This window comes from Lygodium microphyllum, chromosome 5, assembly GCF_053477565.2.
Source record: "Lygodium microphyllum isolate KBCC chromosome 5, Lygodium_microphyllum_v1.1.10, whole genome shotgun sequence".
NCBI lineage: Eukaryota > Viridiplantae > Streptophyta > Polypodiopsida > Schizaeales > Lygodiaceae > Lygodium > Lygodium microphyllum.
The window spans coordinates 65825186-65837371 of NC_141139.1; the positions used below are offsets into that span (position 1 = coordinate 65825186).

Genomic DNA, 12186 nt, shown 5'->3' on the forward strand with positions numbered 1-12186 from the left:
GTCGTAGTCGTAGTCGTAGTTGTTGTCGTAGTCATAGTCGTGGTCATGATCGTGGTCATAGTCATAGTCGTAGTCGTAGTCATAGTCATAGTCATAGTCGTGGTCGTAGTCATGGTCGTAGTCATAGTCATAGTCGTAGTCATCGTAGTCGTGGTTCTAGTAGTAGTAGTGGTTTTCTTGTTTCTTGTTATTGTTGTTGTTGTTGCAGTAATAGTTTTTTTGTTTTTTTGTTTATTGTTGTCTAGTTTTCTTATTTGTTGTTATTATTGTAGTAGTGGTAGTAGTAGTAGTTTTTTCTTCTTTTCTTGTTTATTATAGTGGCAGTGGTAGTGGTAGTGGTAGTGGTAGTGGTAGTGGTTTAGTGGTAGTGGTAGTGGTAGTGGTAGTGGTAGTGGTAGTGGTAGTGGTAGTGGTAGTGGTAGTGGTCATAGTCGTCGTAGTCGTGGTTGTAGTAGTGGTAGTGGTTTTCTTGTTTGTTATAGTTGTTGTTGTTGTAGTAATAGTTTTTTTTGTTTTCTTGTTTATTGTTGTCTAGTTTTCTTATTTGTTATTGTTATTGTAGCAGTGGTAGTAGTAGTAGTAGTTTTTCTTTTCTTTTCTTATTTGTTGTTGATGTAGTAGTAGTAATTGTTGTTGTTGTTGTTGTTGTTGTTGTTGTTGTTGTTGTTGTTGTTGTTGTAGAGAGAGATATATATTTTGTTAAAGAGAATGAGAGAGAGGGAGGAAGAGAAGAAGGAAAAAGGAATGAGAGAGAGAGAGAGAGAGAGACTAAACATACAACATAATAAAGAACGAGAAAAAGAGAGAGAGATGGAAGGAGAGAGGATAATGAATGGATAAAAAACAAAGAGAGAGTGGTGGCGAGGTCCAGTGCAACACCACGAGATGGAAAACAATCCGACATACGTTAGTTTGTGGGTGGGTGGGTGGGTGGGTGGAGACTTTACATACGTTAATTTTTGCTGAGTTACAAGAGAAGAAATCCCTTCTCAAACAACTTAAGAAATAGAAAAATAATGATTAAAAAAATAAATCGTTTGTCGTAATATAGGCAAAATGGGAAACGATGAAGGTCTTGATGTTCAAGATCGCGAGGCGTATCTTAACCAGCGTGTCCCATGTCCTTGCTCTCAATGTAAGCTAGCAATTAGATGAAAACGTCGATTGTCTATAGAACACATATGACGCTTCGGTGAGTTTCAATGTGAGATCATTGATCAGGCGATCTTGGATTCTCAAAAAATAATAAGAAAAGTTAATATCAATCATGGATTGTACTCGCAAGCTAATTGAATACCATATACAAAAAGATTGGGTGTGGCAGGCAAATTTTCTATCCAGGGAGGTGACTTCTCATCCCAAGGAGGAGTGCACCCTTTGCGGCCAATTAGAAGAGTTCGTGAGCATGTGATGGATGGAGTGCCTGAGTCAATCCACCACTTGGAAGGTGCTATCCAATCTATACCATCAATACCAGAGGAGACAGACAGCCTTCGAGACTTCCCTACAATCTTGGAGCTTGAGATGGAGGCAATGATCGATACATTGATTCCCATTGATATCGAGACTTCTGATCCGCTTAGAGAGAAAGCATCTGTACCATTATATGATGGGTACCGAGTATCTTGCCTGAAGACACTGCTTGCACTCCTAAGTGTGCAAGCAAAGTACGGGTGGAGCGATGCGAGTGTGACCGAGTTGATCAGGTACCTTGTACATACGCTTCGTTGATCTCTTTTTGGCACTATCATTAAAAACATTTGTGTTTTTTCAAGGTTTTTTATGATTTTTTTCAGGTTACTGAAGTATCATATATTACCACTTGCAAATACCATGCATGAGTCTCGTGATGATGCACGACATGTTTTACAAAAGCTTGGGATGGACTACAACAGCATCCATGCATGTATCAACGATTGCATACTATTTCGAGGAGAATACGAGACTATGGAGACATGTCCGAAGTGTGGTTCTCACTGGTATCGACAGGACTTACAAGGGCAAACCATTCCTCAAAAATTTCTTAGATACTTTTCGCTTTTCCCCGCATAAACCACATGTTTTGTACGTCCGGCATGGCGAGCTTGACAACTGGCATGCGTAGAATAGGTCCACAGATAGAGTTCAACGAATATCAGTGGATTCACGCGCATGGAGCCACATAATTTGACTCTACCTTCCCAGGCTTTGCCCGAGAGCCAAGGAATCTTTGGCTCGATCTTGCAATGGATGGTGTGAACCCATTCAGTCTGCGCTCAACTTCTTATAGTGTGTGGCCTATAGTCCTTTTCAACTACAATATCCCTCCATGGCTTTCTACGAAGAAAGGACATCTCATCCTTAGCTTACTCGTCCCCGACCGTTACAAAGTCAAAAATATGGACGTGTATCTTCGTCCATTAGTCGATGAGCTTAAGATTTTATGGAAGGGGATCAGCATGCAAGATATGAGCAAGCGCGATGGTCGACGGTCTGTCAATGTTCGAGCCATTGTCATGTGGACGATGCATGCCTTTTCGGGATTTGGAGAATGCTCAGGTAAATAGACTCCCGTTCTCATTGGTAATATCTATCATAGCTCGTTCAAGTTTGTATTCACTGGATAGAGGTGTTGGGACTAGTCTCGTTGCCTCAGGTAATCATGCATGTCCATTATGCGGGCTACAATTAGACTCCCAAAGCTCACAAACCATGAAGAAGATGGTATATCAAGGACACGCTGCTTTCTTGCCAGAGGATCATGAACTCAGGGAAGGTTCTCTTGGATAACCTCCAACACGTATGAATGCCCAAAGCTGGTACGAGCTGAAAATGATCCACGCGGAGTCACATCCAAACGCAATGCGACGCTTCTCAGTTTTCTACGAGTTGTCATATTGAACCCACTTACAGATCAACCACTTATTGGATCCCATGCATATTCTCAAGAATATGGGCAGCTTGCTATGGGACCACATCACAGGAAAGAGAGACACTATAAGTGCACGAATGTATTTGAAGGAGGCAGGCAAGATGGAGGCACTTTGGCCGCAGTCGAGTGCTGATGGTCACGTGCAGCTACCTCGCACTCCTTGGGTTTTGTTCACTAAAAAAGAACGCATTGTGAAGCAAATAGTCAAGTCTATCCGCACTCCGATGGATATGATGCATTCTCTCAGGTCTGTGTTTTCTACAGATAACCAATTATCAGGGATAAAATCCCATGATTATCATAAGATATGTCAGGTTCTTACTATGAATGGATCGGCCTGTGCATTTTGCTATTTGGAGTGTAGTCATTGTTAACATAATATTAGTGAGTTTGGGAATCTCCCAATTCCCATTTTTTGAATACTAAAAAGGTGGCACCCAGATAACATGCCCATAAGTTTCACAAAACTATATGATATGACCTATCATTAGAAAGCACTTGAAAAATGGAATCTATTGAGCTATAGAGGGCTCGATTTGGAGTTATAGTGTTCAAGTTATGACAAATCCAAATATTTGACCACGTGTCCCAAACTTATGGGAAATTCCCATATTCTCCAATATGGTGTTTGTTCATAATGCTTTCTCATTTGTAGCTGTTTGTACTACCAATCACGATCGTAGGATGCCTTACTCTAGAAATATGCACGGCCATTTACAGGTTGTCAAATTTAGTGCAATGGATCTCACAGAAGGAGATAAAGATGTCCTCTATTGAATCCGCGAGGCGGGGAGCAGTGGAGACGGTCTGTCTCTTTGAGAAATACCTATCTACCAGCATGCCCACGATATGAATCCACCTTCTTGTGCATCTTGTAGATGAAGTGGAGATTGCTGGACATGTCCATATGCGATGGATGTTCTTCTTGGAGTGCTTTGTGAAAATCATGAAAGGCTTTGTGTGACAACAAGCTCGGCCAGAAGGTAGCATGGCTGAAGGTTGGTTGGTGTCTGAGGCACTAGTGCATATTTCACAATGGCTACCAACGGTGAATCCAGACAACAGTATACTATGGTCGCTGAAGGATGATGATAGACTGACTGGAGATGTGGTGGTTGGAAATGGGGTAGAAAAAAGAATGGATGCTACAATGGAAGAGAAAGTGAATCGCTTTTGTATGTTGCACCATGTCTCTATGGAGACGTGGCTTGCGAGGTGCCAACAAGCTAGGCAAGATCGAGAGAAAGTGTGATTTGAATTTTGACATAGTACGCGTCATCGACCGATTCGATATCTCGAGAGCATGGAGGAGATGCCACGGTTTATGTCAACACGATGATTGCATGGAGCTTTGACCGTAGTGTCTCGCGAAAGGGCAAAGGTCTCAACTGAGAATTGGGAATTCTCGAGGGGATGTAGTCCAAAGGTGATGACATATTTAGGGTTTATCGTATCTATATTTTATATGCGACAACTAATTGAGTATTTCAATGTACAATACAAAATATATAGTGCAGCGTGGTCGCATGGACGGCATTTTCGCGTGGAGCGTATTGACAAAATGCGCTCCAAAACAGACTGTGGTATCATGGCAAGGTTCAAGCAAGAGAGCCGACGACGAGCAATGGATCCAAACACGGTAATAGATGAGATGGAGTATTTTGGGAACTTGCAAAGTATTGTCATAGTGGATTACCGTAGCTTGTCCATGATCCTATTTGATGTGCAGCGGTTCAAAGTGGTACTTGAAGGAGCTGGAGCATCAGTTCGACGAGATCCATCTAGATTTCTCGAAATACATTCCGAAAAAAAATGGACGGGTTTGCACGACACCTTTATGTTGCCGGCCCATTGTGAACAGGTACATGAACTCATTTGTTTGTTAATTGTATTACGATATGGTACATGTCACAATAGTTAAATTTCTCTTGTACGTGTTTGTGAATAGATAATCTTCTATCCAAATCTTCGACACCCTCGATGGTGGTATGTTATACCTTCTGCTCCCCAAAGTGCGAGAGTATATGATCAAAGCGATGTTCCGAGCATAGATGAGGACAATATGAAAATAGAGGGGTCGATATTGCAAGGGGTGGAGGCCACCAAAAGCTTGGAGCATGTAGAGAAGCCAGCATTGGGTAATAATGATGGAAATACATGACTCCAAGAATTCTTTGTGAGCAAGCTGGACTCATCCTTTTGTGGTGACATGTCTATCAACCTTCCAGTTTATGCGGAGTTGTGTCAAGAGATTGACATGGGACCATAGGATACTTCATACTTGGAGTATCCACTTACTCAATTCGTTGATGAATTGCTTATAAGGGTACATAAAGTATGCATTTTAAGTAAGATCATTTTTTAAAGATTTATATTACCATGCTTTGTATGATTTAAATTGATTATGCTAACATCATTTTTTGTTTATGTAGGTGACCTTTGTGGATACTTAGATCATCAGGATGAGTCCAGGGATGAGCGATGAGGGGTTGCAGGATATCTTCACGTGCATGTCTCCAGATTGGATGGCGAGATTCAGAGACATGGCAGACCGGGAGCTATCTCAAACATCGTCAAGCCGCTCTAATAGATCTACTTCGGCATGATCAGATGCTTCAGTTTTGAGCAGACGAGGTCAATGCTCCAGAACTGGGCCAAACAGAGGGAGTGCTTCAGGGTCAGAGGGATGTCGTAGAGATCCGGATGCAGTGAGCCCGTAGTCGGCTCAAGATATAGGTGCTACTCCTCGCTCTCGTGGCGGTTCTAGAGAGCGTGGCTCAGGTGGTTGTTGTGGAGGCACGGATGCGGTGTCTCTGTCTTGTCGTTCTACAGGAGTTGCGTCACCTCTGGAATTTGTCACACTTGTGGGGACGTCTACTCCAGTCACTCCAGCTTTTGCTCAGTCGTCCACAGGTGGCACCCCTATGGGTGCTACTCTGATAGATACTACCCCGGTCGGTACACCGGATGTAAAGGGGTCTCTTGGATATGTCGAGGAGCGTGGTCGTAGGTGGGAGAGGACCCATCTTAGGCATACCCCAGAGGGGTACGCCTACCTTGTAGATGATAGGTCAAGAGCCATCATCATGAATGATGAGGGGAGGAGGGTGATTGCTCGCATGAGAGAGTTGTGCCAACAAGTTTTTTGGCACAACATCTTAAATTATTAGAAAAACATACCGAAGGGAAGCAAGGACTACATAGTAGCATCCTTGCATGAGGAGTTTCTGGTATTAGCCGTAGCAGATAGGTTTTCTATGGGCAGGATGATAGAGTGCATGCATGCATATATGTCACACGGACGATCGGACGCATGCAAGGCACTCAAGAGTGGGCCTGCAAAGCCCGAGTGTCTAGACACGGACGAATGACGCCGACTGAGGGAGGAGGCTACAGATTCTCCACGACGTTGGAGACAACAGCGCGAGGCAGCAAGGGCACGACTAGAGGCTGCAGTGGTCCATCATCTTGGGAGTGGCAGCCACAGGACATATCTGGAGGACTTTGTAAGTTTTTCTTTTGTTTTGCTTGCTTTTTTTTTACAATATCCTTTGTACTGACAATCGTGTTTCTAACAGTTAGTATTTTGTTTTCTTTATAGCACTCCATTACAAATCGCGATCCAACCGGCCTTGAGACTAATGCTGGCGTCGGCTCAGGGAGGAGGCTACAGATTCTCCAAGACGTTGGAGACAGCAGCACGAGGCAGCGAGGGCACGACTAGAGGCTGCAGTGGTCCATCATCTTGGGAGTGGCCACAGGACATATCTGGAGGACTTTGTAAGTTTTTCTTTTGTTTTGCTTGCTTATTTTTTTACAATATCCTTTGTACTGACAATCGTGTTTCTAACAGTTAGTATTTTGTTTTCTTTACAGCACTCCATTACAAATCGCGATCCAATCGGCCTTGAGACTCGATATGCAGAGAGGCACGATCTCACTGCATTGATCTACCGATTGTATGGACGCGGCAACCTTGTAAGTCACTCATCTTTCTTGTCCGTAATTACCATGTTTAAATTAGAATGCATTATTATATTGTGGACTAATGTGTAGTTGTTTCTTTTTTCGCAAAGTCCGTTTGATGCTCCTTTGCGGCGAGACGAGCTTTTGGATGGTGATGATCTATAGCTCGCCTTGGATCCCTAGAGCTCACACACCCTTCTTTTTTGGTCACGTGATCTGTATAGACATTTTCTATATAGTAGTGATATCTTGCCATGATTGTACCAGTTGCTTTCATTATGTGATCATGTATTTATTTCATGTATTAGTGTTATGATTTAATTACACTTTTTCTTAATTTACACGAGCATTGTACACATTGCAGAAACTATTTTGTATGGCCCAAATAAAGCACATAGTGCTATATGCCACAAAAAAAAAAATTCCTTGTTACTGTCGCTATTAGCATCGCAAATTTACCTGCATGCGTTATTATTGGCATCGTTATTAGTGTTACAAATTATCGTTATCAGCGTCGTTATTTGCATCGATATCAGCGTCGCAAATGCGATACTGATACTGATTATGCAAATAGCGACGCCAATATCGACTATTCTATGGCATTGCCAATAAGGATGCTTTTTACGACGACGGGGGCAAATTTCTTTATTTACATTTTCGTCACTTTTAACATCGATATAAAGCCTATATCTTGTAGTGTTGCATATATGAGGCCCATATGTAGGCACACATGAGCATTTTATTGCCTTTTGACTGTTCTTAAAAGTTCACAAAAGTTTAGCATTGTTGTTCCCCTGATGCCTTGTAGTGGTTTGATAGGCATTTTCCACCTAATAAAGCCTTGTAGCATTTTCCATCTAATAAAGTTTAGCATTTTCCATCTAATAAAGTTTAGCATTTTCCATCTAATAAAGATCTCCACAAAGCCTTGTAGCAATTGATTCAATATATAAAGAGATACTCATGTCATTTGCTATACTAGTCATCTAAATAGAATGCGTGAGTTTTAATATTGGTAACTAGAGGTCTAACTATAGTAGGTTCTTGTGCTATTATAGAGAGATTTTTTTCTTAATTTTCAAAATCTACATCATTAAGGCATTAGTATTTATATTATCACTACCATGTGTCCTTGTAAAGTGTATATGTTAAATAAGCTCTTATATTGCATAAACTACTTTGGATGTCATGTTTTTGTAAATCAAGCTGGAAAAATTATGCTTTGATATATATATATATATATGTATGTATGTATCTCAAGAACCTCTATACATAGATGAATAATAATATTTTACAAATCTCCTTATTACACCGTATTGGAATTGTGAATATTGTTGTTACATTTCATAATACTCCTCAACATCTTGTTGAACACACCATTTGCATGTTGATTTGACTTGTAGTGCTATGCTTTTTGTAAATAAACATTTGCCCATGTGCATATTTGCAAATTTTGGTAAGAAACTATTGAGTTGAAGATTGCCTATTGAATGCATCGAGTAACACAATCATCCAAAGCTTCATAATAATATCAAAAGTAAGGGTTGTCAATAGTATACATAGCTAAAGTGAAGAAAATATACAAAACTTGTATAATCAATAATTTGGTTAGGGTATATGTATCCAATAGTGTGTAATGCTCCCTCACTTGCTCTTGAGTGCATCATATCCTAAATAATAATCTCTCACAAAAACCCAAGCATGATTTGAATGTACATAAGAGACAAAAGCACATACATATACACACAATAACAATTGAATCTAGTACTGGTGTTATGAATCCTTATAATTAGGGAAAAAAATATGAAATCAAACCACAACTCTGTAATACATAACTCATCATATTTAACTTGATCCATAGGGAGAGAATGCGTAACTTGTACAATTAGGACACATTGCTGTCTTAGAGTTGTTTTGACATGCAAAAACTATCTACATGTCGCAACTTGTTTTGGCCATAGCCTATGCTCTAAACTCTAAACAAGATCATCTAAGTAGATATATCAGATGGCTCACATTTAGTTAGTAAGATATTATATGTAGATCTCCAAATATCTTTCCAAAATTGCCAACAATATAGCCTTTGACAAAGATCACATATCTTTTGCTATTTTCATACATACACAACCTCTTTCACTAAACATAAGTATATCCATCTATTCTACATTCGTAAATTCATAAGCTTATAAGATATACTTCAAAAGTTTTAAGATACTAATTGGTAGTAAGTAGAACTATATGGCAATACCTATTAGGGTTCTTATAGTAATATGAAATCATGGTCTTATTAGAGGAATTAATTTTTACATTGTGTTAATGTTATTGGAGGATTAAATTAGGTATTTCAAAGAAGGATTTTCAAATATGATATGCTAGGTTAGAGTTCCATGCTCATGCCTCTTAATGAAGGCCTTCTTCGTCTAGCAGCGTACAAACCTTTATCTTTGAAGAATGCAATGATGTGGAAAAAATCCCCTACCAAGAAGCTTTATGGGATGTATTTTTTGTTTAACACCTCTCATTGTACAAAGTAGACAAGTTGATGGCATTGTTTATAGCTTGCAATCTAGTATGTAGTGTGTTACTAAGTTTATTATTGCCATGATGACCATAGGCGATGTGCGTGTTGGGGTCATGGTTGTCAAGTTCATGCAAGAATGGCTCATTAGGGTTAGGACCAATCAGCCTTCTTTTCAAGGTTCATGAGACCAAGGTTGGGGTCTTTCTGATCGTATCTCTTTCTTAGGTTAGTCTTAGTTACATGGCATTCATGAGACAAGATGCAATTAATGTTTTACGAATCATAGATGTGGATGACATTTGGGGTCACCCTCTTGCAAAAGACACCATCCTAGAGTAGGAAGAGGATCACCGTAAAAGTCTTTGTGACTCCTCTCTCTATCACCATCAACACTTTGTTTTGCACAAAGGAATTTCAGGATCCTAGTGATGACGGTTGGGCGGTATTCATGAAAAACCTAGGTCTAATGTAAAATGAATTGCAAAAATTTCAGAACCTTTTAAATTTAAACAAGAAGGTTAAAAACCCTAGCTTTTACAAAAAAATTACTTAAAATTGGCAAATCCATATTGTAATTTGGTTCTAAAATCCCTCGAATTTTTTGAGTTTAAGGCTTTTGTATCTACTTTCAAAAATGTTTTCTGTGAACATTGTGGTTGGGCCAAGTATAACAAAATGGTGATAAATGAATGGTTTAAAATACAGCAAAGATTATGTGCTTTTAATGGCACCAATGCTATTCTCCTATACAATCCTACAAATTTCAGTGTTGTCCTCTTTCGTATAGAAAACAATGATCTTTCATGTCTTTGTCAAAAGCTAGGTCTACCACAGAAAATTATATGAAACAACATTCCCAATAGAAGCTTTTTATGCCTTTTTCAAAGCTTCACCCATCTTGGAGAGGAAAATTGATAACCGTGTCTTTTAATGCATCATGGCCAAGTAACATGTCTTCTATCATTTTCTCAATACATCTTATCATTTACAAAGCACAAAAGAAGATTGTTAAATCATGATATTTGAAAATGCAAAACAAGGCTTTCTAAAATCTTTCCCATGGTCGGTTTTTTAGACTATCGTCGTACATGTAGTTCTGCGTGTAGGAACTAGAAGTGGAGACAACGTCGTTGTTTATAATCTGTAACCTAGCTTACAGCGGACGTTACGTTCTGGAACCCATGATTGCCATGACAATAACAAACTAAAGTCTTGACGCTAAACTATTGGCTTGTGCTCCTTGTGTTCTAGAGCACTTGTAGGTGCGTAATTTGATGATAAATTCTTGGAGGCTTGTGACCAGTGCTCAATATAAATCTTTTTTCAAAAAGTTAAAAAACATTAAAGCGGGGAAGATAAGAGGTTTTTGGTCAAAATTTTGCGATATTGAGACAAAAATTCACTAAACTTTTCCAAGATTTATAGGTTTTTTCACCTCAAATTTTGTTTTTGAAAGTAAATTGCAAAATTTAAAGGTGGATTACACTATAGCTAGGTTTTTCTCGAGCAGTGCTTGTGACAGGAGTACACATATTATAAACACATGACTATAGGTGGGTATCTTGTACTTCAACCGTGGAAATTCCATCCAAGTCAAGCCAAGTCATTCGAATGCATAATCGGATGACGGACGTTTTATCACAAGGCACAGCTGGTACACAGCCGCTTATAATAGCTAGGGACCTAGTGCGGGAGGCCATATATTAATGGAGACAGGTAGGTGTTCAGAGGCAGAAGGTGATGGCGAAGGTGCCCCCTGTGGGCGTGCCGTGGGTGGCGTGGTCGTCCTTAGACCAGCTGTAGGCGTCGGGGCAAGAGGCGCGCACGTTCTGGGCGTAGCCGGTGTTGGGGTCGTCGCGGTTGCGGTTCACGCAAACATTGCCGTTCACGTTTCCCGAGGGACAGATGGAAGGCCCCGCGCTGCAGGAAACGCCCGCACCGTTGCCTGTGATGCTCATGCCCACGCCCAGCACGAAGCCATCCACGGCGCTCAGGTCGTAAAAGTCCCTCCCCGCCGGGTTGTTGATGGTGAACTCGGCCAGGAGGCTCGGCGTCCCCGTCCCGAAGTTGCCCGACCAGCCACTGGGGGGGCTCAAAGACCTGGACTCGCCGGGCGCCAGAGAGAAGCCTGTGGTTCCGATGGACGGTCCGCCGGCGTTCTCGCGCACTTGCACGCCCAGGGTGCCCCCGCAATGGTTTGCCAAATTGAAGGAACTGGCCGATACAATATTTAACTCACCCCTCATACTCATCAGTATCATTGTCACGACAGCCAGTGATCCTACTAGCGACGACCTGCAGCAGCTTGCACCAGCCATGCTGTCGCTTGCAGACAATTTGTTGTGCGGTTTACTACTGGAGAGAGTATTAGACGCACGGCCTGATGTTTCTGATGCGGACTCTATCAAGAGGATCAGTACTGCTCTGAGTGAAATATATGGTCTGTTGTGTTGTGTTATGATCTGCGCCTATCCTTGTCGTCTGGATTCATCTCTCGGCTTACCAATTCGACCTTTATATATGATTACCAGCGCAAATTCCTGATAGAAGTAGAAGTCTACGTCTCTTGTCCAACGTCTGAGTTAGTGCCAATCCCAACGATCACTGTAGAAGCCGTCTGTCCCATTGAAATGTAAAAGGCTTGATTGGGGCACTCGTGGTCCAAATTGGAAGTTACGACGACGCGTTTATCCAGGTCGAATCAGAGTCTGGGAAGGCCGGGAAAAACCTCCTCGGAAGGGATCACCAATGCGTCAGGCATATATCAAAGTCTCGGGCGCTAATTATG

General features: G+C 41.1%; 1 protein-coding gene across 1 annotated transcript; it reads right to left on the minus strand.

The window, feature by feature from the left end:
• Window positions 1-11122: 11122 nt before the first annotated feature.
• On the minus strand, window positions 11123-11716 carry LOC148035920 (pathogenesis-related protein 5-like). Its single transcript, XM_087678867.1, has one exon. It carries the CDS (start codon window positions 11714-11716, stop codon window positions 11123-11125), a length of 594 nt encoding a protein of 197 aa, XP_087534993.1.
• Window positions 11717-12186: the final 470 nt, after the last annotated feature.

Coding starts and splice junctions, on each gene's coding strand:
- LOC148035920 (XM_087678867.1), bottom strand. CDS start 11,716: ATGGCTGGTGCAAGCTGCTGCAGGTCGTCGCTAGTAGGATCACTGGCT.